The sequence below is a fragment of the Ciona intestinalis genome, chromosome 9 (genome assembly GCF_000224145.3).
Source record: "Ciona intestinalis chromosome 9, KH, whole genome shotgun sequence".
Lineage (NCBI taxonomy): Eukaryota > Metazoa > Chordata > Ascidiacea > Phlebobranchia > Cionidae > Ciona > Ciona intestinalis.
Genome location: NC_020174.2, coordinates 852,414 through 875,226, shown reverse-complemented (window position 1 = coordinate 875,226; position 22,813 = coordinate 852,414). Strand labels below are relative to the sequence as shown.

Sequence of the window (22,813 nt, the reverse complement as noted above, 5' to 3'; positions counted from 1 at the left end):
GATTTTTACAGAATTATATTAAATATACCCTGATCCCCAAGACTGTACAAGAGCATTGTCAATGGGCATGACCAAAACCCTGAAACCTTGACTGCCCTGAAAAGCCTGAATTTGGTTGCAGTGTTGCCAGTTTATTTTTACTTATTATAATCTTTTTGGTGGGTGTACATAAGTAAACAGATTTTTGTAACTAAAAGTATTTCGCCACCCTGAATTTCGTGATTGTAAATACGCACCCCTGAATTTCGTGATTGTTAAAACACAGGCCTGAATTTCGTGATTGTGAATAAAGGCTGTTTATTTACAATCATGAAATTCGGGACGAAAATAAACTGGCAACACTGATACCGAATACAGGCTTTTTAAGGCAGTCAAGGTTACGGGGTTTTAGTTGTGCCCTTGTCAATTAAACCATCATTAAGAAACATATTGGATTATGTGCTACGGTATTCATCTTAAACTAGAACCGGTTATATTTGTAAAAATGCCCAAAATATTTTCCCACAGCAACTGCTGCCTCTGTAATGTAGTTTAGCTTTTAAAATGGAGAAGGAATTGTGGCGTCAGTGTGTACGCTGGCTGACGGACACTGGTGTACTGCCCAGAGACCATAAAACCTGCCAACCTCATGCTGTTGTGTTTGACCTGGCACAAACATTAAGAGATGGAGTGATACTGTGTAACCTGCTTAATGTGATTCAACCTGGATCAGTGGATTTCACTCAAATTAATTTACGACCACAAATGTTACAGGTATATGTAAATGTAAAGATACCTGTGTATAAGATTCTATTATATGTGGGTGGGGCCTTCGTCAAGGACCTGGGGTTCAGTTCAGGCGCGTTCTAGTATATTAGCCTAACACCCTGACTACTTAGGTACATCATTTATACGAACAGTGTAAATTTGTGCCCTTGCAAAGAACAATTTGTGCCCTTGCAAAGGAATATTTTTTTGTCCTTGCTCATATCTGCAGCTGATGAAACAATTTAAATATATATTATACTGTATTATATAATTATATTGATTTTTCCTTCAGTTCTATTACATAACAAATTTTTGCCAGTTATAATTTGAATATGATCTGTTGTGTTTGGTCACATATGCTTATCAAATTTCAATATTGTTTTTTGACCTGTTTGCTTTTTTAATTTTTATGTAACATTTTGTTTAGCTTTTAAATTTTGGTTTAGTTTTTAAACATTTGGTTTAAGCAATCTTTAATTTATGCAACAGTTTTATGCGCTGCACTCCTACTCAAAAGGTGCATAATGCATTGCTCGTAAATTTAATTAAATTACGCATTAATAAAACATTATGTATCGTGTAAGGTGCCTACTGCTGGCAAATCTGGCTACACATTGACACCAAACCTAGGGTAGCACACATGCCATACTCCAGACTTTTTCTACACTGTATTTATCAGTAAACATTACAACTAATAGGTTAGATTTGTGTCACCCTGCATAGGGATGCACATTACAGAATTTTGAATCCTTTTATATTCTAATCTAATTACGAAATTCGGTACGTTTCGCAGCAGCTTTTAAAAGGTTGCTATACGTTTCGGCTTGGCTGTTTGACTTCATACGTTTTTTCTTATAAATACAAAAAGATTCGGAATTCTGGGTTCGAAATAAAGTTTCTAGGATATCCTAAAATACCTAATTATTCTGTAGCGTGCATCCCCACCCCTGACCCCTGCATTCATAAAAGTCTGGCTTCTATGGGCGTATGGATCTGTATGATCATTGTATCTGCCTATGATTACCTACTATTTAACCAAATTTTCTTTTTACAGTTCTCATGCTTACAAAACATACGAACCACTCTACATGCGTTGAACAATGTGTTCAGACTGCAGGAGACATTCTTGCCTTCAGATCTCTATGACATGACCAATATTCCTCTGGTAAAATATGAAATAAAAAGTGTAGTTATTATGTTATTACCTTATTATATGTGGTTGAGGTTTTGTTATGAACATTTTTTTGGATTTTGGCCATATTTATAGTTATTACTTTATTACTTATAATATATATATATAAAAGATTGCTAAACTTTATTGTCAGACCCAAACGCTTATGAATAAAGTGAATATGTGCTTTTAATCAAAATATATTTATAGCATATTAAAGTCATGAACTTTTAACCATTACATTTCTAATAAGCTATATTTGAACTCATAAGTTCTTAAAGTTTACAACAATGGTCATTTTGCTGCTAATTTCCTTCTCTTTCGCTGTTTTAATTAATCTGATCTTTGTAAAAGTAAAATTTAAAAAATGACTTACTCTTTATTATAATGTTATGTGTTTCGTTTGCTTTGCCTCTAAATTTTAAACCATGTTTTAGGTTCTTCAAGTTTTATCCTTACTTTCACAAACCCCAGCATCCCAGTATAAGTTCAGGTTTGTTGCTTTTCTATATTACATAAACTAACATAGGCTCAAGGCTGTATACAGTGGCGCAGCCAGAAAAAAAAAGGGGGGGGGTTAATCAAAAAATTGTTCACATTTTTTTTTTTTAAATTTTTAAATAATTTTTTTTTGTTTTAAAAGGGGGGGGGGTCACGACCCCCGAAACCCCCCTGGCTGCGCCACTGGCTGTATATATGGGATGCAGTAAAGGCTCGGTTTGCTGAATCAGCGATTTTATGCCATTTCGGTTTTCGTTTTTTTGGATTATATGAGCCGGTTTGGCAAAAGCTTTTTTATAATTCTGAAACAGATCTTCTAGCAATAGTTTGTTATTTTGGTTGTTATTGGTTCTTAAAAGATTGAAAAAAAAACAAAACTATTTTCAGAAGGTCTATTTTAGAATTATAATACACCAGGCTTTAACAACCTATACACATTTTATTCTTGTTTACTTACTTCACCATACCAGAAATATTTCATGTTTTTCACTTGTTTAGAATTTGAAACTTGTGTTTTCTTAGATATCTTCAACGGTTTGTATTTCAATTTAATAAAAAAAGTATCTTTGTTGAAAAGTATCAAATTGGCTGTAGCTTTAACCTTTGGTAGATTTAAAGTATATATATATATATACAATATATATACATTTTAAAAATAAACCAAACTGTATGTAATGTAACACTGCATTGCAAATGCAAACGAGTTGTAGGATCAGTGACCGGTCTTTCGTTAAGATCATGTTCTCATTCAAAACGAAAGTAGATTTTGTGCGCTCGGTCGTAATTTATAGATATTTCTTGGAAAAGCAGCAGTCTGGTTTATTTGTTAATAAATATACTAAATATTTGTACAGTATATAAACCAATCTTGTAACACACATGTGCATTGTTTACTCAGCTAATATCTGTTTCTTAATTTCCCTGTTTGTCTGATGTATTTATGGAACTCATATATATACTCATATACGTCCTACTCCCTAAAAAAATCCCCTAGATTTGTTTATTACGCCTGTTATATTATTCGTTTCTAAAAGTGCCAAAGTCATAAGCAGAGGTCTGCTTTTCTTCCACAATGTTCTGTCTTTTGTCTGTTATGACTTCCTTAAGAAACCACTGTGTTCAGTTAAAAAAACCCTGTTTTGTAATCAGGAGTTTCAGTTCAGAACATAATTGTGATGATATAAACATGGAAACAACAAATATAATCGAGTTTTGTAACTCCTAAAAATCAAACCATTGCCCATTAACTCGTTCAGTCTTTAAGCACTAAACAACAAACACACCAATTTTCCTTTGTCCATAAAATAGTTTATAACATTGATTGGAACTTTGTTTTTATTTGAACGGTAGGGAACAATTTATCGTTACGCTTTCAACTTCAATTAAATTGATACAAAATTTCAATTTAATGTAGAAAGGAAAACAATGACAGCCCTGTATATTATTGCTTGTGGCATACCATAGTTTAGTGTTAGGCACATTGTGTCATCTGAATGAGGAAGTCCTGTAACTGAATAGAGTTTCTTATTCTCATGTTATCATGTAATACACTTTGTATAATACACCATGTATGTGTAAACCTACCTTATGCCTCCTATTACAATAGGAGAAAATAAATAACATTTTTTCCTACTATGGATAAGTGCGGCTTCTGACATAGTTACAAAAGAATGTAAAGTGTGCTGTTATATGCTTGACACAATCATGTCTATAATGTTTGTTTGTAGGCATTACATAAGATCATTAGATCACTTTATTTTACCTAAGTATAAATGTAGATTAGCATAACAAGCATGATGTAAGACACAATACATTGGCTTGAAAACCTCTCAATTTGTAAAGGCAATAATTATAAATGATGTGCTTAAATGAGTTGAGTAAGTTATACAAGCTCATTTTACTCTAAGTAAATATGCAACATATGAACATACCGCCGGTGATTCGTAATACCTTAAGACGCTTACAGTAATACTGTACTGAGTATACATGTTTCCTTGAGCCTTTATTTTTAAGATACGTTAACTGCAAATGGGAATAAAAATAGAAATTTTTAAGAGATTTATTTCATTCTCAAGATTTCAAGAAAATATTATGATTAACAGAATTTGTTGAGAAATTGCATCATATTTAATGTTTGCTGAAAACTCAGCCAAAGGTTTGTCAGGGATAAAAAATGTTCTAAAAACAGTTTTAGCATAACGTCACTGTGGTATTTAATATTCTGCTCCTCTGTTGCAAATGTTACGGAAAATTGAAACTGCTGAGAAATTTTATTTAATTTGAATATTTAGTTAAAATTAAATTTTTGGATAAAGTTTCAGTGTAAATATACAAGCTGGCGTGTGTTGTGGTCCCACACTGCAGCCTACACAAGGAAACACGCAATGAATCATTCTGTTGTGTCACAAACACCTTTCATTGAACTGCTGTATCTACTTACCTTAACATAAATAAGTTAAGTTCAGCTTTGTGAAGATTTCTTCACGCTGAAACACTTTAAACAGTTTTCAGAAGATTAAATAAAAATTTAAAAATTGACGAAATCACAAATTTTGAATTCTGCAGTTGGTTGACTTAGTTTCATATCATTGTTGCTTTCATTGTATGCAGTTTAACCATTACACAAACAAAATTGTATGTTAAAATCAGGTGTTGTGCAACATCCCATATACAGTTTATTCAAACAGTTTGTGACAGTAAAATATATTGTTTACTTATATAAGAAATCAATATTTTATATCTTTAGACTATAGACTGTAGCAATCTTACGGTTATTTTATATGGGTGCTTATTGATTTCAAGGCATTTAAGTTTTACTGTGTATTAACTTGTACATTCACTCCAGTAAATTGAATGAAACAAAGCTTAAAGCTTAGAACTAAAACCATATAAGTAAACCACGCATTATATGGTATAGCATAAGTGCCTATTAACTTGCATTCCAAGGTTTAAAGAACTTTTAATTATAGTGTTTACGTAATCTGACTTTCATATAACTATTATATGTTCACTAATACTCAGTTTAATGTTTAAAATTCCTTTTACACCAAGTTGGTGTATTGATCATGTGCCAGGTATTAACTAGGAAGCAATCATTATAATTTCATTGTAGTCTCCGCTTAATTTAGAAATGAGGTGATTTGTTGAATTTGCATATTACTAAGCAGTGTCACCGCATGAATCAATGTTCTTATAATGTAATTGACTCGCGGTAAAGCTTAAAGGGCCAACTGCGGTCTACATCTCAGGTCCCATGTTGCCCAAAACCTCATTTATATAAAATAATAAATATATACATAATTGACTGTAATTGTTTTTGAAAAGTCTGTGCGATAAAGAAAAACCACACTGCTTAAAATATATCATGAAGTTTTTAAGTTAAAAGCTGTTGTTGTTAAACTTATGCTAGTAATTGTGTTTTTAAGTTACACAACTCAAAAAATAATATATAACTCCCAGTTGCCATTCTTAAACTGGCTCTTCCTGCCAGGCATATCATCTTAATAATTATTGATCTTTTGGATTTTTATTGTATAATACCCTTTGTCCTAATGTTTTAAGTTTTGAGGTCACACTATATATAGTTAAGCTTCCTAAGTAATTTCTATTTATCACATTAATCAATAAGGTTTCCTATGCTTGACAACTATGGGTTAAAACATCACCTCAGGTTTTACTAAACACTAAAAAACGGCGATGAAGAGGTTTGAATACAGATTTAAATACAATTTAGCAACTTATATGTTCAGTTACCTGCCCACCAGTTTAAATATCCAACCTTTTAAAGATATTGAATTAGGTATGAGTCCGTATGACTGAAAAAATAGCTATGACTGAAAAAAATTAAGTATAGAGAAATAAAATTAGATATAAGTGAATAAAACTTCACCCATTTATTATACAGGCCATTCCCAGAAAGCCATGTTGGTCGTAAACAAATGTACAACCATGAAGAAGAAGAAGATATTTACAGTAACCTTGCTGATATGGCTAGGTGGGTTGTGTAATAAAATAAGAAAAAGAAACATAAAATAAGATTATTTGTTTCAGTAAGAACATTTTTCTTCTTTTTTTCTGATATTTTTGTCCATTCTTTCGCCAATTTCTTTATTCTCAATTAGACAATTACAAACATTTTTTCACTTTTTTAATCTTTTTTTTTATTAAACTTTGCATATATAGTAAAGTTGGGTAAGATGGGACACCTTTTCATTCTATCTTCTCATTCCATTTGGTAGGAAACATTCAAGGAATTATGAAACCGCTTTCTCACGGACTCCCATTTACTGTTGTTTATTGTTTAAAACAGGATCAGGATATTTTGATACTAAAGGTGTCCTATCTTCCCCCATCCTTACTTTTATGTTACCTAGTTACATTTTACCTTTTCTTGATTACAAACACTTTTCCACTTTTTTTAGATGTTTTTTTCATTAAACTTTACATCACTGAAACACATTTTTAACTTAGTGAGCATTGAAACTAACTTTAACTTTTCCCACCCTACTATATATCGACTATTCATATTTTACTTTACTCCAGTCAACGAGACCTTGCAGACGAGGAAGAGAATTTATACGACTCCGTACCCGAGGACGTTGATGAAGGGATCTATGGTTCGCTTATCGCTGTCAAACAAGCAACTGGAACCTTGAAGGTAAGTTGGGATGTTGTGGCTGTTAATGTTTTGATCTAAGTTCTGAGTTTTTTAAATAAACATACAATAACAAAAAAAACGGTTATATATACATAAAAAAATAGGTACTACTGTTAAGTGTTATCCTAAGATCTGACTTATAAATACATTAAATTGCCCAAACTACACTGACATGATATTAAATAAACCTTAAAGTAAGTTGAACTTTATACAAACTACTTGTGCTATACTTGTAGCAAAAAATTGCATTTATATTTATGGTCGAGGTAAAACCAAATGAGGATTGTCACACACACACACATTTTTTTAATTTTTTTTGAAACACGCACACACACATTTTTTTCAAAACACCCACACACACATTTTTTCAAAGTGTCTTTTTCACAACTTTGCATGTGGTAGGGCAGCGGACTCACTTTAGTAACCTTTGAGCAAAACTTAAAAATGTGAAATAAGCTGCTTTGGTTTTCCCTCAACGATATAAATATGTATATAATTATTATAGTAAAGTAAGAAATTTTTAATACATCTTTTATAAAGATTGTTACATCCAACAGGACAAACGAGGTTATTGCATCACTGAGATAATTGAGACAGAGAGAAACTACGTCCAACACCTTACTATGATGGTGGGAAAGTTCATTGAACCTTTCCGACAACACCAAGGGATTGATGAGAAAGATATAAGGGCAATCTTTATGAATATAGAGGTAGGTATCATGTGACTTAGTATCTTAGTTGGGCATGAAGGCATCATACAAGGTTGACTATTCAATGCCTACAGTTTAAAACCATTATTTATGTGTCATGCGTCTTAGTGTCTTAGTAGTTTCTATGTATTGTTAATACTAGGTTGACTATTCAATGTTTAAAGTTCAAAGCTTACAATTCCCTTAAAATTGAAGACTAGGTGTCAGTCTGATCTGACTTCGAAGCTAAAGCCTAAAAAGAGTACAAATTATTTCTGGTTTGCGTTATATTTTTAAGACTGTTTGCTGCAAAGTGGTAAATAAAATACCAGATCTGATGGTATTACAGTGGAGCAGGGTTTTTTTCAGTGTTAAATGTTCTAAAAGAGGGCCATGAACAATTAAAGGCTGAAAAAACATTGCCTTTGACCCTCTTAACATTTAACTTCTAAATTTGTTGGCTTTAAAACTTTGTTTCAAAATGCTGGAACAATCTTGCTGTACACAAGTTTCGCCACTTTCTATAGTATGTAACTAATAATATAAACCTTAACTATTAACTTCCCAAATTTGTGGCTTTAAAACCTGTTTAAAAATACCGAAATGATCATGTTGTACATGAGTTTCACCGCTTACTGTGGTATATAACTAAATAAATAAATCTACAGGATCTACTTCCAATTCATCAAGATTTTCTTCGTGAGTTGGAGAAAAGTTCAAGTGAAAGTCCTTCCACGTTAAGCAGGCCGTTCCTTAAGTTTAAGGTTGCTTAGTTTTATATTTTTATGTACAAATCTGACCAATGTACAAATCCTGGCCCAAGTACCCAATGTTCAAGGCCCACCTACTGCAGTAGTGTGTGTTAAGATAAGCTAGAATAAAATCTAAAATTGTTGGAATACTTTTTTATTGTAAGAACACCTATACCTGCCTTCTTCCTGGGGTTCCAGCACTGCAAGCATGGAAATTATAACAGAAATATTGTAATTTTCATGATGTTTCAATTTTAGGACCGTTTCCTCTTATATGGGTTATACTGCAGCAAGTTAATTGATGCTCAAGATCATTTAGAAGATGTGAAGAAAATGAACCCGAGGTCTGGTATGTTTGTTGAGGTAAGATGGGTGTTTTATGTGATTCCAAACATTGACCATCACCTCTGGGGGGTGGTATAATATATACTAAGTTGGTGAGGTTATATTGCTACGCACACAATGGGGTCAGAGGTTTAGGCCAGAGTTGGTTTATTACTCCAACACCCAGGGTGCTATAAGCCACTAGTAAGCACAAGGTTGAAGCAATTACTGTTGAGTGTATTATCGAAGGACACATACCTGCCACAGAACCCCGTATCCATTGTTATAATGCAAGTACCTAGCCACAGCCAGACTGTGCTTAAACAAAGGTAAACATTGACTCTGACCTTTGAGTCTGTTATGTTACATGTAATATGAACTTGCAAAACTGGGATTGCATCTAGAACGTATATTCCTGTTAAAGGCTGCTCGTTTTTGCGTATTTCACATTCGTTTCTGTTTTCTTAAAGCACCAATGACATTGTGTTAAGCACTTTTTAGTGTTTTTGGAATGTAGACGTTATTTATGTATAGGCCATGTACTGTATTTAACTTTGACAATATAAGTCCATTAAAATTAAAGTGAAAGTAGTTACTTAAGAACTTAACAACCATCTGTTTGATCTTGTTTAATGTACTTGTGTTAATGTATTTGACTGTATGTAACTATGCATTAAAATAATCCTATTCCATACTTTACAATGTATGTACTTTGTGCAACAACTTAACTTAGCAACTCAGTTACCTTGAAGTTCATCTATGTCAATGACATTGTATATTACGTTGGGGGAAGATGGGACACCTTTTCATCCTATTTTTGCGTCCCATTTGGTAGTAAGCAAAGAAAATGCAAAGAATTATAAAACCGTACCTTCATGACACCCAAAAGCTGTTGTTTATTGTTTAAAACACGATCAGTATATTTGAATATTATGTGCTAAAGGTGTCCCATCTTACCCTACAGTAGTATATTATAAAAGCAATGAGTTTGCCATAGGAAAGTGAAAGTATATGTCATAATATTACTACGGTACTTATACTTACAACTTATGTAAACAAGAGCTCATATCAGACTTTCTGTTGCGTGTATAGTGGGTGTATTAACCTTACACAAAACACTGCAATACAGTTTATTTGCCATGTACTTTTACTGGCACTTATAGTATTTTGTGTGTGTATAATATCCTAGTATGTGATATAGTATCTTTGTGCGTTTAGTAGGGTTGGGAAAAGGTGTCCCATCTTCCCCCACCCTTCTATATATAGAATCTTAGAATGTATATGTAATACCTTTGTATTGTATGTACTGTCTTATTGTATATAGTATGTTACAATGTATATAGTATGTGATATACCATCTTGGCATCATCCATACCTTATTATTACCGGTTTGTATATTATATCTTACTATTTGATATTAAACTTAACAAATATAAACTTCCAGGAATGTGAAGCAAGGGCTAGCCCAAGTAAATTCAAGTTACGCGAGTTACTATGTGTTCCTATGCAACGTATACTGAAGTATCAGTTGCTGGTTAAGGTGGGTGGGTTTATGTTATGTGTGTTGGAATATATTTAGTTTCCAGTACAAGCATACAATAAGTGGGTGTTTGAAATATATACATGATAATATAATATACATGGACGCCAAACCTGTGGTGGCAGGGTAGGCATATCATGGATTTTTTACACTGCATTAGTCAAGGAAGATAAAAACCAATAAGCATCACTGCTTCATCAGTGTTGTTAAAAGTTACGCACGCATGCGTATATAAATATTTTAAGACTAATCTAAGTTAATTAGTATTGGAAAAATGGTGTAGTTTAAATGAAGATAAAAGTACACAATTTATTTGTTGCTTTTTTCTATTTATTTGTAGGATTTAAACAAGCATATTATTTATTTGTAGGAATTAAACAAGCACATTATTTATTTGTAGGAATTAAACAAGCATATTATTTATTTGTAGGAATTAAACAAGCACACAATAGATAAGCATCCTGACAAAGGGGAGCTTGCTGGAGCCCTGGAGTCCATGCAGGTTGGTGAAAGTTTTAAACTAATGTTTTATTTGAAGCCATGTGTAAGTAACACAAGGATAAACATGCATGTCCTGCAACTAATTATAATGCTCTATGTTATGTGAATGATATTGGCCTGGGTGTTGGGGTAATGGGCCACACCGGGCCTAAATCCCTGGTTCTTATTGACATGGTCCTCACCCTCAAAGAAAGGAATGGAATGAATGATATTGGTACATATATTATAGTAACGGGTTACTTATAAATTAAAGCAACAACTTCAACATAGGGGTTAGGAGAACCCTGGTTTCCAAAAGATAGGCCTATTGTTGAAAAATAGGCATGTTGAAGGCAAAATGAACTAACCTTGGTGACGAAACAATGGCTTTTACTAAGATCTGAATCATTTATCCCAGATTTCCCAAAAGATTACGTCCCATAAGTCATGCTTGTTAGCAATGGCAGTGAAAAGAAATAGAAAAAAGTCAATAAAATAAGAAACCATTCCATGAGTTCTATATAAAAATTCATGTCTGTCCAAAGTTTTACTTTTTCATGGCTGTATGCTTAACTTGGTATATTTTATTTATATTATTTTGGTTACTTATAAATATTGTTTTAACACAGGAGTTATCTCATTATGTGAATGAAGTGAAAAGAGACAGTGAGATGTTGATCACAATCAACCAAGTCCAGTCTTGTCTAGTTGAATATTCAACAGTAAGTATTCGTATATAAACAGAATTATATCAGTTGACAGTTGATTGTGTTTCTTATTTAATGTAGTGGTTGTTAAACTATAAGGCAGTACCACTTTATAAATACAACTAAAATCCCTAAGAAAATGGTTAAGCCTTGTATGAGTACACACATGAATATTACTTTATAAAACAATTACCTTCTAACTGTTTCGGTTGTTAAACAAAAAGGCACTTCCTACTAAAATCCCCACTACATTGGTTTAGTATATAGTGTACTATTGTCTGTATTGTATTATTTAGACCAGATAACTGTCTGTCCTTTATTTTAAAATAAATACAGCATGTCATAATGGTTTTATATTTTTACTCCCAATCTCTTACCCCCTATTGTACATAACCTTTTATTTTGTTTTCTATGCATTGCCAGTCTTGAGTACCAGGTTTTGAAGAATTATTTTGCCATTCATTTTCAAAGAATCTTCGCTGATCAACAACGAATCATTATAAAGCTTATGACATCATAATACATGCACAAAACATGTTTTCATATATTTTTTTCTGGGTTTCGCAGCCATCCTTTTTTTGTCATTTTTTCTCAAATAGTTTTATGTCAAGTCCATAACACAGTGTTAATTATTTGTTAAACCCACACACTAGTTGTTAAATAACCAATTTCTTTGAATCATTGATCCTCGTGTAAACAAATCAAACCTGCAGCAAATACCATTGAACTCGTACGGACGACTGCAGAAAGATGGAGAACTTCGTATTAAAAGTACGATGGATAAAAAAGCAAAATCAAGAAACACATTCCTGTTTGATCAAGCACTTTTCATGACCAAAGAAGAGGTATATACCATAGATTTATGTGTACATGATGTGCATGAAGCAATAATAATATATATATATATATATATATATAGGTACATGTTGTTCTAAAAATTAAACCCTGTTTTGATAGTTTATAAGTACTTTTAGTGTCTTTAAAAATATAGATTATAAAAAATTTATCTAAATAAAATTAGGTCCTGGTTTTTTTATACTGGCCTGCTTGCTTTTTTAGTTGTAAAACACTGCTGTAAACCACAATCCTATTTAGAACGGGAATTACCATCTAAAAGATCTTCTTCGTTTGGAAGAATATAAACTCGAAGAAATTCAACAATCCAAGGGTGGAAAGGTATAATGTTTCTATGTTATATATTAATGCTATTTCTATTACTGTCTTGTTATATATTCAATTTCTATTATTTTCTTGTTTTGAACCAGTTAAGTATCAATTTATTCTATAATGTTGTAACTCCTAATAGAAATAATATACTTAGCATTCTAAAGGAATGAAGGTAAGAATAAAATGTGATTTCTATGTTTATGCTGTTTTATTTTGTTTTAGGAGGTAAGAATTAATTTTTAATCTAATTATTTAGTGGTGTATGGGCAAACTGTGGCCTGCACCCCAAACATCTTAGTAATTTGTACAAAGCTTTTACTTCAAGGAATAATACCGAATATAATTGGTCACATAATAATATTTTAAAAGTCAAATTTTCGGTATTCAGAACCATGTTTTTCAATCAAGATATTGTGATGCGTAAACACTCATTGTATGAATATATATATATGTGTGATTCTACTATTTAAATTTAACAGTGGACATGGAACTGGTGTTTGTCAGCCACAAAGAATGGGTGTAACTCCTACATGTTGTACGCAAAGACAGCTATGGATAAAACTAAGTGGATCGAAAAACTCAAGGACTCATTGTAAGAATATCTACCATTATAACAGTGTATGTTGGAGTTATGGCCAACTCTAGTCTACAGCTTAGGCATTTATGTTCTAGATAAGTGTTTCTCAACCTTTTTAGCTTGCGGGCCGGTAAAATTTCAAAACAAATTTTGCGGACCAGTGTACTTTCAAAAATTGACTCTGGCCTACATCTTAGTTCTAGATCAGTGTTTCTTAACCTTTTCAGCTCGCAGGTGGTAAAATTTCGAAACAAATTTTTTTGGCCGGTGGACCTTCAAAAATCAACCTAAAATGTAATTAAATCCAAAGTAGACCATGAACTCTATGTTCCGTCACAGTGCTGCAAATTACGGAAACTGGCAAAGTTCTGAATCAGTTTAAAGTTTGATCTTTTATTTCTTTAATCAATGGACAAGACTTCAGCATCTTGCATTTTGATTTAAGATACAAAATTGTAATATATTTTGCGGCCCGGCAGGAAGGTTGACGCGGGCTGGTGGTTGAGAACTACTGTTCTAGATTGTAGACCCCACTCATATAGAATAAAATTCCAGTTTTATTTGGGGTTTTATTAAAGCGGCAAAGAATAAATAAAAATGATTAGCAGAAATAAGAGTTACCCAATTGAAATAACTGAACGATAAAAATATCTGGTGTTTAATTGGAAAATAGATTTTGTTAACCAAAAATTTAAAACCTCTGCTGTTGTAACACCATATTTAAAGTAGCTGCGTTTATTTATTTGGTCAGTTTAAATACAAACATGACGACCTATGTTAGATATAAAAGATAGAGATTACAATTACAACATACACAGTACAGTCATAGTTTCCATACATTCCATATTTTGTTCAAACTTCGAAATATTTAATGCTTATGTTCAGTGGCGCAGCCAGAAAAAAATAGGGGGGTTTTAATCAAAAAATTTTCGAAAATATTTTTTTTGTAATTTTTTTTCGCTTCAAAAGAGGGGGGGGCGCGACACCCTAAACCCCCCTGGCTGCGCCACTGCCTATGTTGTTGTATCATAACTTCCATCATACTCCCATACAGTGACAACATCAGTCCACGAGAACTGAAGAACAAATCCCACAACTTCAAGATGCATTCATTCTCTGAGCCTACTTACTGCAACAATTGTAACAAGTTGTTACTGGGGACTTTCTACCAGGGATACTGGTGTCAAAGTGAGTTTCATGTTCACTGAATTTAACTTACTTTATCCTCACATAAAAAAAAATGACAGTCATTATAACACGGGTGTTCCAATTCAGACACCTCGTGCCAGCTTACGAGTTACCACATATGTAACTTTGTGGGTGACACCATTTTTATTGGTTGGGTCTATTCTATTGTACTATCATGACTACATTTTTTTTATCATGACTACATTACATTAGGACCGGTGCCTTTGATCGATGGTTAGGAGTTTGCATTGTAACCAGGCGGGTTTGAAAATAATAATAAACCTATGTATCCTTGGGCAAGACCCTTTAAGACAATGCTTCAACCCAGTGGTCATTAATGTACCATGGAATGTAGCACCCTGGGTGTCAAAGTTAATAGGCCAAACCTCAGGTTCCATGGCACGCCTCACTGTAGTACCTCATCTAAATGGAACATCATCATTTACTCCATGTTGTTTAATATAAGGTACAAATGCTAAATGTCACAAACATTGCCTCGGAGAAATTTTGAAGAAACTCGATTCCAAAGCAGTTCGAGCTTCACGACTTTACCCGCCCAACGCAGGTAATTGTGATGTCATAGTTACATTATATGTGTCATAAGCACAAAAAGCACGTTTTTATTTTAAGCTAAATCTGGGGTGATATTATTAAATGTAGTTTAATTCATGGTTGCAAATATAGGAAATCTCATTAATTAATGTTTCGAATACCGTATAATTAGCTCGGATTGTTTGTAGAACCACTTAACATCAGGTTAAATCTGTGTTAAGGTGTAAAACTGGAGTGCTAAAACACATAACGCCATCTTCATTTTAAAAATTAAAGCCTTCTCATATCGTTCTTTATGTTCATTTCTTTGTGACTTTACACATACCACTGTGACATCATAATATTGATTGTCAGGTTCATCAGGACCTGAAGTTCCACAGCGAGGCAAAAGAACTCGTCCTTTTGATAAAGTAAGTTGTTATGTTATGTGGATTTCGTTTGTGTGTGCAGTGGCGCAGCCAGGGAGGTTCAGGGGGTCTGGAACCCCCCCCCCCCGCCTTATAAACCAAGAAACATTTTAAAAAATTACAAAAAATTTAAAACCACCCTCTTATTTTTTTCCTGGCTGCGCCACTGTGTGTGTGTGGTTCCATTTTTTAATTTTCAAAAAGTTGTTAATTAAATACCAGACATGGAAAAGTAATATATCCCTATTCCCAATATCATATGTGAATATTCTTGGTGCATATTGCAACAGGTAGCTTGCTAATAAGGCATCAATTAATAACTTGAATATATTTTCAAATAGAAACCCTGGTTTTTTTAAAAGATAGGCGTCTCTATATCCAATAACATTATGATCTAGTATTAATAAACTCCACACACAACTCAAATAATTGCATTTCACAGCAAGACTAACATGTTTTGGTTGAAAGTTTGTTTCTAATAGTGCGCGCATACACTATGTGTTCAATTTATTCAAACACCTGCTCTTCAACACTATATGTTCATTATGAAGCAATTATTTTTTCTATTCAGCCTATTAGAGCTGATTGCAAATAGGCTTGAATTGCCCCTTTGTTATTTAAATAACATACATGGAGAGGCTCGGTGATTATTTTGTACTCGTGCTACATGGTTGGTTAGAGCAGCAAATGGAAGGAATATTTTAGTTTTTAATATTATTGTTAATAATAATTTAAAATATCAAGATGCAATTACAGCATGTTGTTGTAAACATTTTTAGTTTAGATTTAATAAATGTGAGTTGAAGTTTAGAGACTAAGTTACAAAATTCAGTTTTTGAGGTTTTTTTCTTGTTAGAAACAGTTTTGAATGAAGGCAAAGTCGTTTCATTTACAACTTTACTTTTTTTACAACCTTTTATTCAGGTCACATGATAGATATTACTAAACAAGTTTGTTTTTCCAGAAACCCATGGAAGCACCAAGCATACCACCAAGTATACCCACTCAACCTTTAAAAGCTGGTGAGCTTGTTTCTTTACATGTTATTGGTATAAAAGAGAATTCAGGGGGGTCAAGAGGGTTTAAATTTCCCTCTTTTTTGTTAAAGGGGCATACCAACGAAATTTTGTGTATTCATAGAAATGCTCAAATGTGATCTAAAGCTACCATCAAAGTTTCAAAATACGAAACAGCTTTTGGAAAAATGTGTTATAAAACCAGCAGTAAAACAAATCTAGCTTAAATCCCAAGTCCTCATGACCCCCCCCACCCCCTTATAGAGTAATACTAACCCCAACTTCCCACCCCAGCAGCAGCAGTACCGCCCCCAACAATGTACCGGGCCCATCGTGACTATAACGGCAACCCCCGACCTCCCTTTCCAGGGGTAATGACAATTTCATTCTCGAGTCACGAGTACGTCATGGTGGATGAAGAAGTCAATTCTGATTGGTGGCTGGTAAGTATCATGTGACTTATAACCTCCAATCATAATCCTAAATCCTGATGTTTAGAATTAATGGAATTATATATTCTTTGTTTTTTTTTTTTTTTTAGTTTTTATTATTGCTTACGGCTGATTTTTATACATTGTTGTATTTTTGGCAGCCATTCTCAAGACTTTTTTCAGTGTTACATTAAAATGAATGGTGTATACCAAAGGATCCCATTTATGTGATACATTTTGCCTGCTAGCAATAACAGTCTGCTGTGAAGCTTTTTTGAGCTTTGTGTTAATAATTGTGATATGAGACATGATGCTTGATGTCATAGACACCTTTGTTACATAACAGGGGCACACAACAACAGATCTCGATCGGAAAGGTTATTTCCCAGCTTCGTTTGTTAGTCCTGTGGTAAGTTGTCATGGAAATCTTAGTTTTTTTAAATTTATTCTTAAATTTCATTCGTTTTATAAGGTCCTAAAACTAGGCATGCCATGTGGCCTGGGATTTGGTCCAAAGTTGGTCCATTATCCTATTATTTCATGGATAACACAAACAACTATTTTTTCTGATTTTATATTTTTTTTTATTTATTACCACATATTCTCCCATGATTTTTTCTTTAATTAATTTGTCTGTCATGAACACACTAAATCTTGGTTAAACCGAAGTTCATTTTTCTGAGGAGGTTATTTCTCAAATTTCATTATGCCTGGTATTAACAGCAACAGATTAAATTTTAACAGCAGCTGCTTTAAATGAACTGCCATGGCCATGACTGCAGTTGTAGCTCCTTTGTTTTACTTTTGCAGAAACATGTAATTCATCCACTAAATTTTAACCACACAGTTACATATATTGCCACTCGTAAGCGGGCACGAGGTGTATGAAACAGAACACCTGTGTTATAACTAAAAACATTGCCATGCTTTGCGAGGACAAGTAAGTTACAATTATTCAATCTTAATAAGTTACATTCAGTTGTTCACCAGTATCATGCCAAGATTAGTTAAAATAACTCCCTATACTTAATAAATAAAGGCAGTGTTAAAGCTGTCTTAGGCAATATCAACTTAATGTGGTTTATGTTTTCTTTTAAGAAACAATGAATCAGTTTTAGCTTCAAGCTTCTCTGATTTTTGAAAGCTGCGTATCTAAATTCTTGTGATCCAAATATAACTTGACTTGTGATCCATTTCTTAGTTTAATTTTTTTATTTCATTTTTTATTTAAGCAGTTTTTAATCATAATTTCTAAATTATCGCAAAACGAAAAATCAAAACTCATCATGAAAATTTGTAAAGCAAAGTTTAGTTAACTGCAATGTCAACCAAGTTTAGTTAAATGCAATGCCAACCAAAACATGGCAGACTACTAAATCATCACGGCCAGAACGCTCGAACAATGATATACAGAGCGTACCGGGTGAATTTCCAAGGCGATCCAATCACCCCCCAGTTACACCTCCTCAACAAGCAATACCATTGGAAGAGAATATCTGGTTTGTATTATTTTAGGGGCTCAAATACACATTTTTGGGTGTGGATTTGTGTTTTTTTTGCATAAAATCCTTTTTTATAGGATTTTGACACGAAACTATGCTTTTTTGTGCCATTTTGGCACAATTGTATTTATGATACCAATGATTTTAAGTTTGGTATTATAAATTTATTTTCAAAGTTTTGATCATAATTCTAATGACTATTTTCCCCGTTTTTTTTCAAACACAAACTTGAACACTACAAACACTTTCACTCATATTGAACTAAACCACAACACCCCACAACCCCACTAAACCACAACACCCCACAACCCCACTAAACCACAACACCCCACAACCCCACTAAACCACAACACCCCACAACCCCACTAAACCACAACACCCCACAACCCCACTAAATCACAACACCCCAGAAACCCAGACATAGCAGACAATCATCAACCGACTCCGGTTACAGCGTCGCTGAACCCATGCCTTCAACACCCCAACAACTTGAGCAGTTCTATTGGTATAATATGTGCATGGTATATTCATATTTCATGAGCCTTTATGAAACCCAATGCTTATCATGTAATTTCATAACTTCTCATGAAGTAGATTGGTGTGAATGTATGGTTTTCCCATGACTTCATGAGTTATCATGAATTTCATGATGTCTCATGAAATTTGGTGAGCAAGAGTGACTGTGAATGCATGATTTGTGAATTTTCTTGAAACATATTTTCGTGAGTGACTGTTTTATTCATGATGTATCACGTTAATTCACGAAGGGGCCATTAATAGCCATGTAAAGTAAAACAATTTGAGATTGTAATGTATATGATGAAATAGAACAAAGAATAAAGTAACATGGGAATAGAAACTTAAAGTAGAAAATTATCTTAGCCTAGATATGAGTCCACCTTTATAAATAAAACTAATTTTACATAAAAAAATGTATACCTCGCACAAAACAGTAAACTGTAATTCTTTGCATGCCTTGTGTAGAAAATTCCAGGGTGGATTTGCCTACCTTGCCACCCAAGGTTTGGTGCCTATGATTGCCCCTATACATCCCATGTGTGTATCAGTTGTATGATGTTGTGTGTGGTTGTGCATGGTGTTTGGTGTTGCACATCACTAATATAGAAATCATATAAATTCTAACACAGAAATCATATAAAAGCTAACCGTAGACACAAATCATGAAATACTTATTAATAAGTGTTTCATAACAATCAACATTGTTACATACCATTTACAAAACAATTAAATTAGTTTTAGTGTAGAAGTAATTTTAGTGAATAAATATTAAACTATACCAATAATTATAAAATACAAAATTACTTATAAAAGTTAAAGTTAATATTTTAAAATACAATCTGTTTAGATCACACAAAGTAAAATGCAAGACTATGTTAAAGGAACTGTTTTAAAAAGTGCAAAAATCTGTTTTATTGTTGCTATAAGTTAGTATAGTAACAGACTGCATACAGTTTTGTTATGACATCATAATAAGCATTATATCATAATACAAGGTATGCTGGAACAATGGACAGAGGTGAGGCTGAGAATTTGTTGCACGATAAACCTTCAGGAACCTTCCTAGTTAGAACCAGGGACGGACATCTGGCTATAAGTCTCATGTAAGATGTTTAGTTAACAATAGGTGAAGTTATATGCATGGTATCTGCATTGAAAAATGTTTTTTCCTTTGTTTAGTTGTTGTCATATTTGAAGAAATACGTAAAATTTATGTTTTGTCAATTAAATTTGGTGTCATCTCATAATTCTAACTTACTCTTGTTAAATACCAAATAAAAACAATGGTTTTAATAAAATAGATAAACATCCGAAAGCATTATATAGACACTGTATAAGAAACCCTATGCTACTCTTGCTTTTTAATAAATATTTTGATGTTTGGACATTTATGAACTCTTACTTTTGTGGTAAATTCAAATTACATGCAATATTAATAATGTTTTGTGCTTTACAGATATTCCAAAGAAATGAAACATATTCGTATAAATAGATCAAGTGAAGGATTGTATTTTGTTGCTGAGTGCAAGAATTTTAAATCTGTGCAGGTAATTTAATACAAACTTAATTAACACATTTTTACCTAATTTTGAAAAAAGGTTTAACATTACAAACTTAAAACGTAACAAAGATCATATCAGATTAACTAAAACAAAGAAGACAATAAAACTAGCTCATATCTGTTCCTTGTATTTATTTACTAAACATCTTAATAAAATTAACACATCGCTTCGAATACAGTAAAAAAAGATCAGATTAATTTATACAACGAAGAGAACTTCCCAAATCGCAGCAAACAGCTCTCAAGTAAACTAATTCATAAAATTATCTCTTTAAATTAAGTGAAAATCGGTCAGATTTATAAATACAACCAAGAGACGGGAATTACAGCAAAACAACAACCTTTAACTAAACTTATACATTCTCCAGGAACTGATTCGATATTATCGTGAAAACTCCATGTCATCATCCTTCTTGGGGTTGGAAACCTCGCTACAAATTCCGTATCGTGACCCCAACTTCTTCCCAGGGATGCCGGGGCCCAACACGCGTAACTTCCCCCCACAACCCCAGGTCCCACGTCAAGGACATAGACCCAGTATACCTGGACCCCAACAAATAGGTGAGTGGATCTATAATTATAAATTAAACAATTATTAAAAGCAGGGAAGATATTGTTATTTAAACACACAGTACTGAGCCGTGCACCCACAAATTGTTTATATATGACTATATATGGTTTACATCAATACAAGCAATCATACATAAATTGTTTGAAAAGCATCACATTCCCATGTTATTTGATGAGGTTCCCTATGTTTAAGAAATATGGGTGTACCTGCATTTTAACAATGTCACCCAAATTTTTCTAAAAGTTTAAAAGTGTAGCTTCTATAATCGCGAAAGGATCCGGTGCAAATATGTAACAGACAAAAATCAATCATTTGTTTAATACAGCATTCTATGTTTCTATGTTTTGACCTCCTCATACGCGCCTACTAACCCCCCACCTCCCACAGTTGCGGCGAACGGCACCCAATACGAAGTGATCAGCCGAGCCGTCGTTCTTTTCAACTTCAGTCCCCGAAGCCCCCAGGAGCTTGGGTTAAGAGAGGGGCAACCTGTTAACGTGATAAGCACAGCGGGAGATGCACATGGGTGGTGGAAAGGAGAGTCGGAAGGACAGGTGGTTATGATGTCATAGTTTGATAATATCATTGTTTGATGATGTCATAGTTTGATAATATTATGTTTGATGATGTCATAGTTTGATGAGGTTATTGAGTTCTGATGTCATAGTTTGATGACGTAGTATAAACTTAAGGCTTCTATAGGATAAAAAAAATCAGATTTAATTCTTCCCTTTTTTATTATAACGTAATTTCTACGGAACTTCTAATGTAACAATATTTCCACCAGGTGGGGTACTTCCCAGCTACATTTGTCGAGGAGATTCGTCAGTGATGTTGATTGTGATGTCAGATATTTTAATTGTGTCAAATGGAGAGAACATGCTTTAGTTCTCAAAAGATTGTGACGTAACAAATATCACTGTATTCGATTCTTCACGCATCATGATGAAATTTTCTCAATTGTTGGAAATTCTTTATTTATTTGGATTTTCTTCGAATTTTTTACTTTTTATTCGCGCTGTGCAAGATTTTATGATTACCGCCACCCGTTCATATGATGCCCCCTTCACGTTTCGCACTTATATCCACTGATCAGTAGCTTTCAATATAATCAGGACACTCAGCAGCACTCCTTGCATGATTGACCGCCGTGACGTCATCACGTTTGTGACGTCATTAAACTCGTGACGTCACCAAATATTATGTGACGTCATCTTAAATCAGCAAGAATCATAATCACTTGTAAATATTCCCATTTTCGCCATGAGAGTTATCAGTCATATGACGTCATGTTTTACGTCATAGTAAGTTTAAAATGTGATTCGTTTTTTGGTTTTTAACGTAATTTGTTTTCGTTCTTTTAAAACGCCATTCCCAGAATTAATTTAAAAATCACCCAAATCCGTTTAAAAAAGCTGAAAGTTCCAGGACTTTTGTCTGCTAGGTTGAAATATGTTATTTGGTTTAAATTTTGGTGACAGACAACGGGCATCAGACACCCTCAATCTTGCCTCTTCGTTTCATTGTGTTGGTTGATAATGCTTCCTTCGACAGTATTTGAACCCGTACTCTTCCGTCTGCGTTGTATCCAAATATATTGTTTGGAATATGTATATCCACTTCTTGTTTGTGTGTTGTGGGTATAAGGTTCAAATCCTTGTTGGGGTAGTACTGCAATGAGTATTTAGGCAATCATTTGCGTTTAGGCACATTTTATGCCCTATTTATGTATATGTGTATATATATCTATTTAT

The 22,813-nt window shown here is 33.3% G+C and overlaps 1 protein-coding gene across 4 annotated transcripts; it reads left to right on the top strand.

The window, feature by feature from the left end:
- The first annotated feature begins 485 nt into the window (after positions 1-485).
- LOC100177259 (guanine nucleotide exchange factor VAV2-like) lies at positions 486-22,672 on the top strand. 4 transcript variants are annotated; one of them, XM_018813210.2, is made up of 26 exons: positions 486-753; positions 1,802-1,912; positions 2,356-2,411; positions 6,324-6,413; positions 6,962-7,076; positions 7,634-7,786; positions 8,434-8,529; positions 8,776-8,880; positions 10,286-10,381; positions 10,812-10,883; positions 11,491-11,583; positions 12,282-12,413; positions 12,664-12,744; positions 13,215-13,327; positions 14,367-14,500; positions 14,967-15,065; positions 15,407-15,462; positions 16,424-16,481; positions 16,773-16,918; positions 17,253-17,315; positions 18,275-18,405; positions 19,923-20,030; positions 20,384-20,474; positions 20,857-21,049; positions 21,447-21,613; positions 21,847-22,672. In XM_018813210.2, exons 1-26 carry the CDS (start codon positions 544-546, stop codon positions 21,889-21,891), a joined length of 2,814 nt encoding a protein of 937 aa, XP_018668755.1. In that variant the 5' UTR covers positions 486-543; the 3' UTR covers positions 21,892-22,672. The 4 variants fall into 4 exon arrangements, with proteins under 4 accessions (XP_018668755.1, XP_018668756.1, XP_018668758.1 ...); XM_018813211.2 differs by lacking the exon at positions 18,275-18,405 and adding an exon at positions 18,819-18,913 and having other exon boundaries at positions 16,770-16,918; positions 21,847-22,670; XM_018813213.2 differs by having other exon boundaries at positions 16,770-16,918; positions 18,320-18,405; positions 21,847-22,670.
- Positions 22,673-22,813: the final 141 nt, after the last annotated feature.

Bases quoted from the DNA above. Each gene is read 5' to 3' on its own strand.
- LOC100177259 (XM_002127678.5), top strand. From the start codon at position 544: ATGGAGAAGGAATTGTGGCGTCAGTGTGTACGCTGGCTGACGGACACT. The intron at 15,463-16,423 runs GTAAGTTGTTAT...TTGTTTTTCCAG, and splicing joins GAACTCGTCCTTTTGATAAA to AAACCCATGGAAGCACCAAG. The intron at 21,050-21,446 runs GTGAGTGGATCT...CACCTCCCACAG, and splicing joins ACCTGGACCCCAACAAATAG to TTGCGGCGAACGGCACCCAA.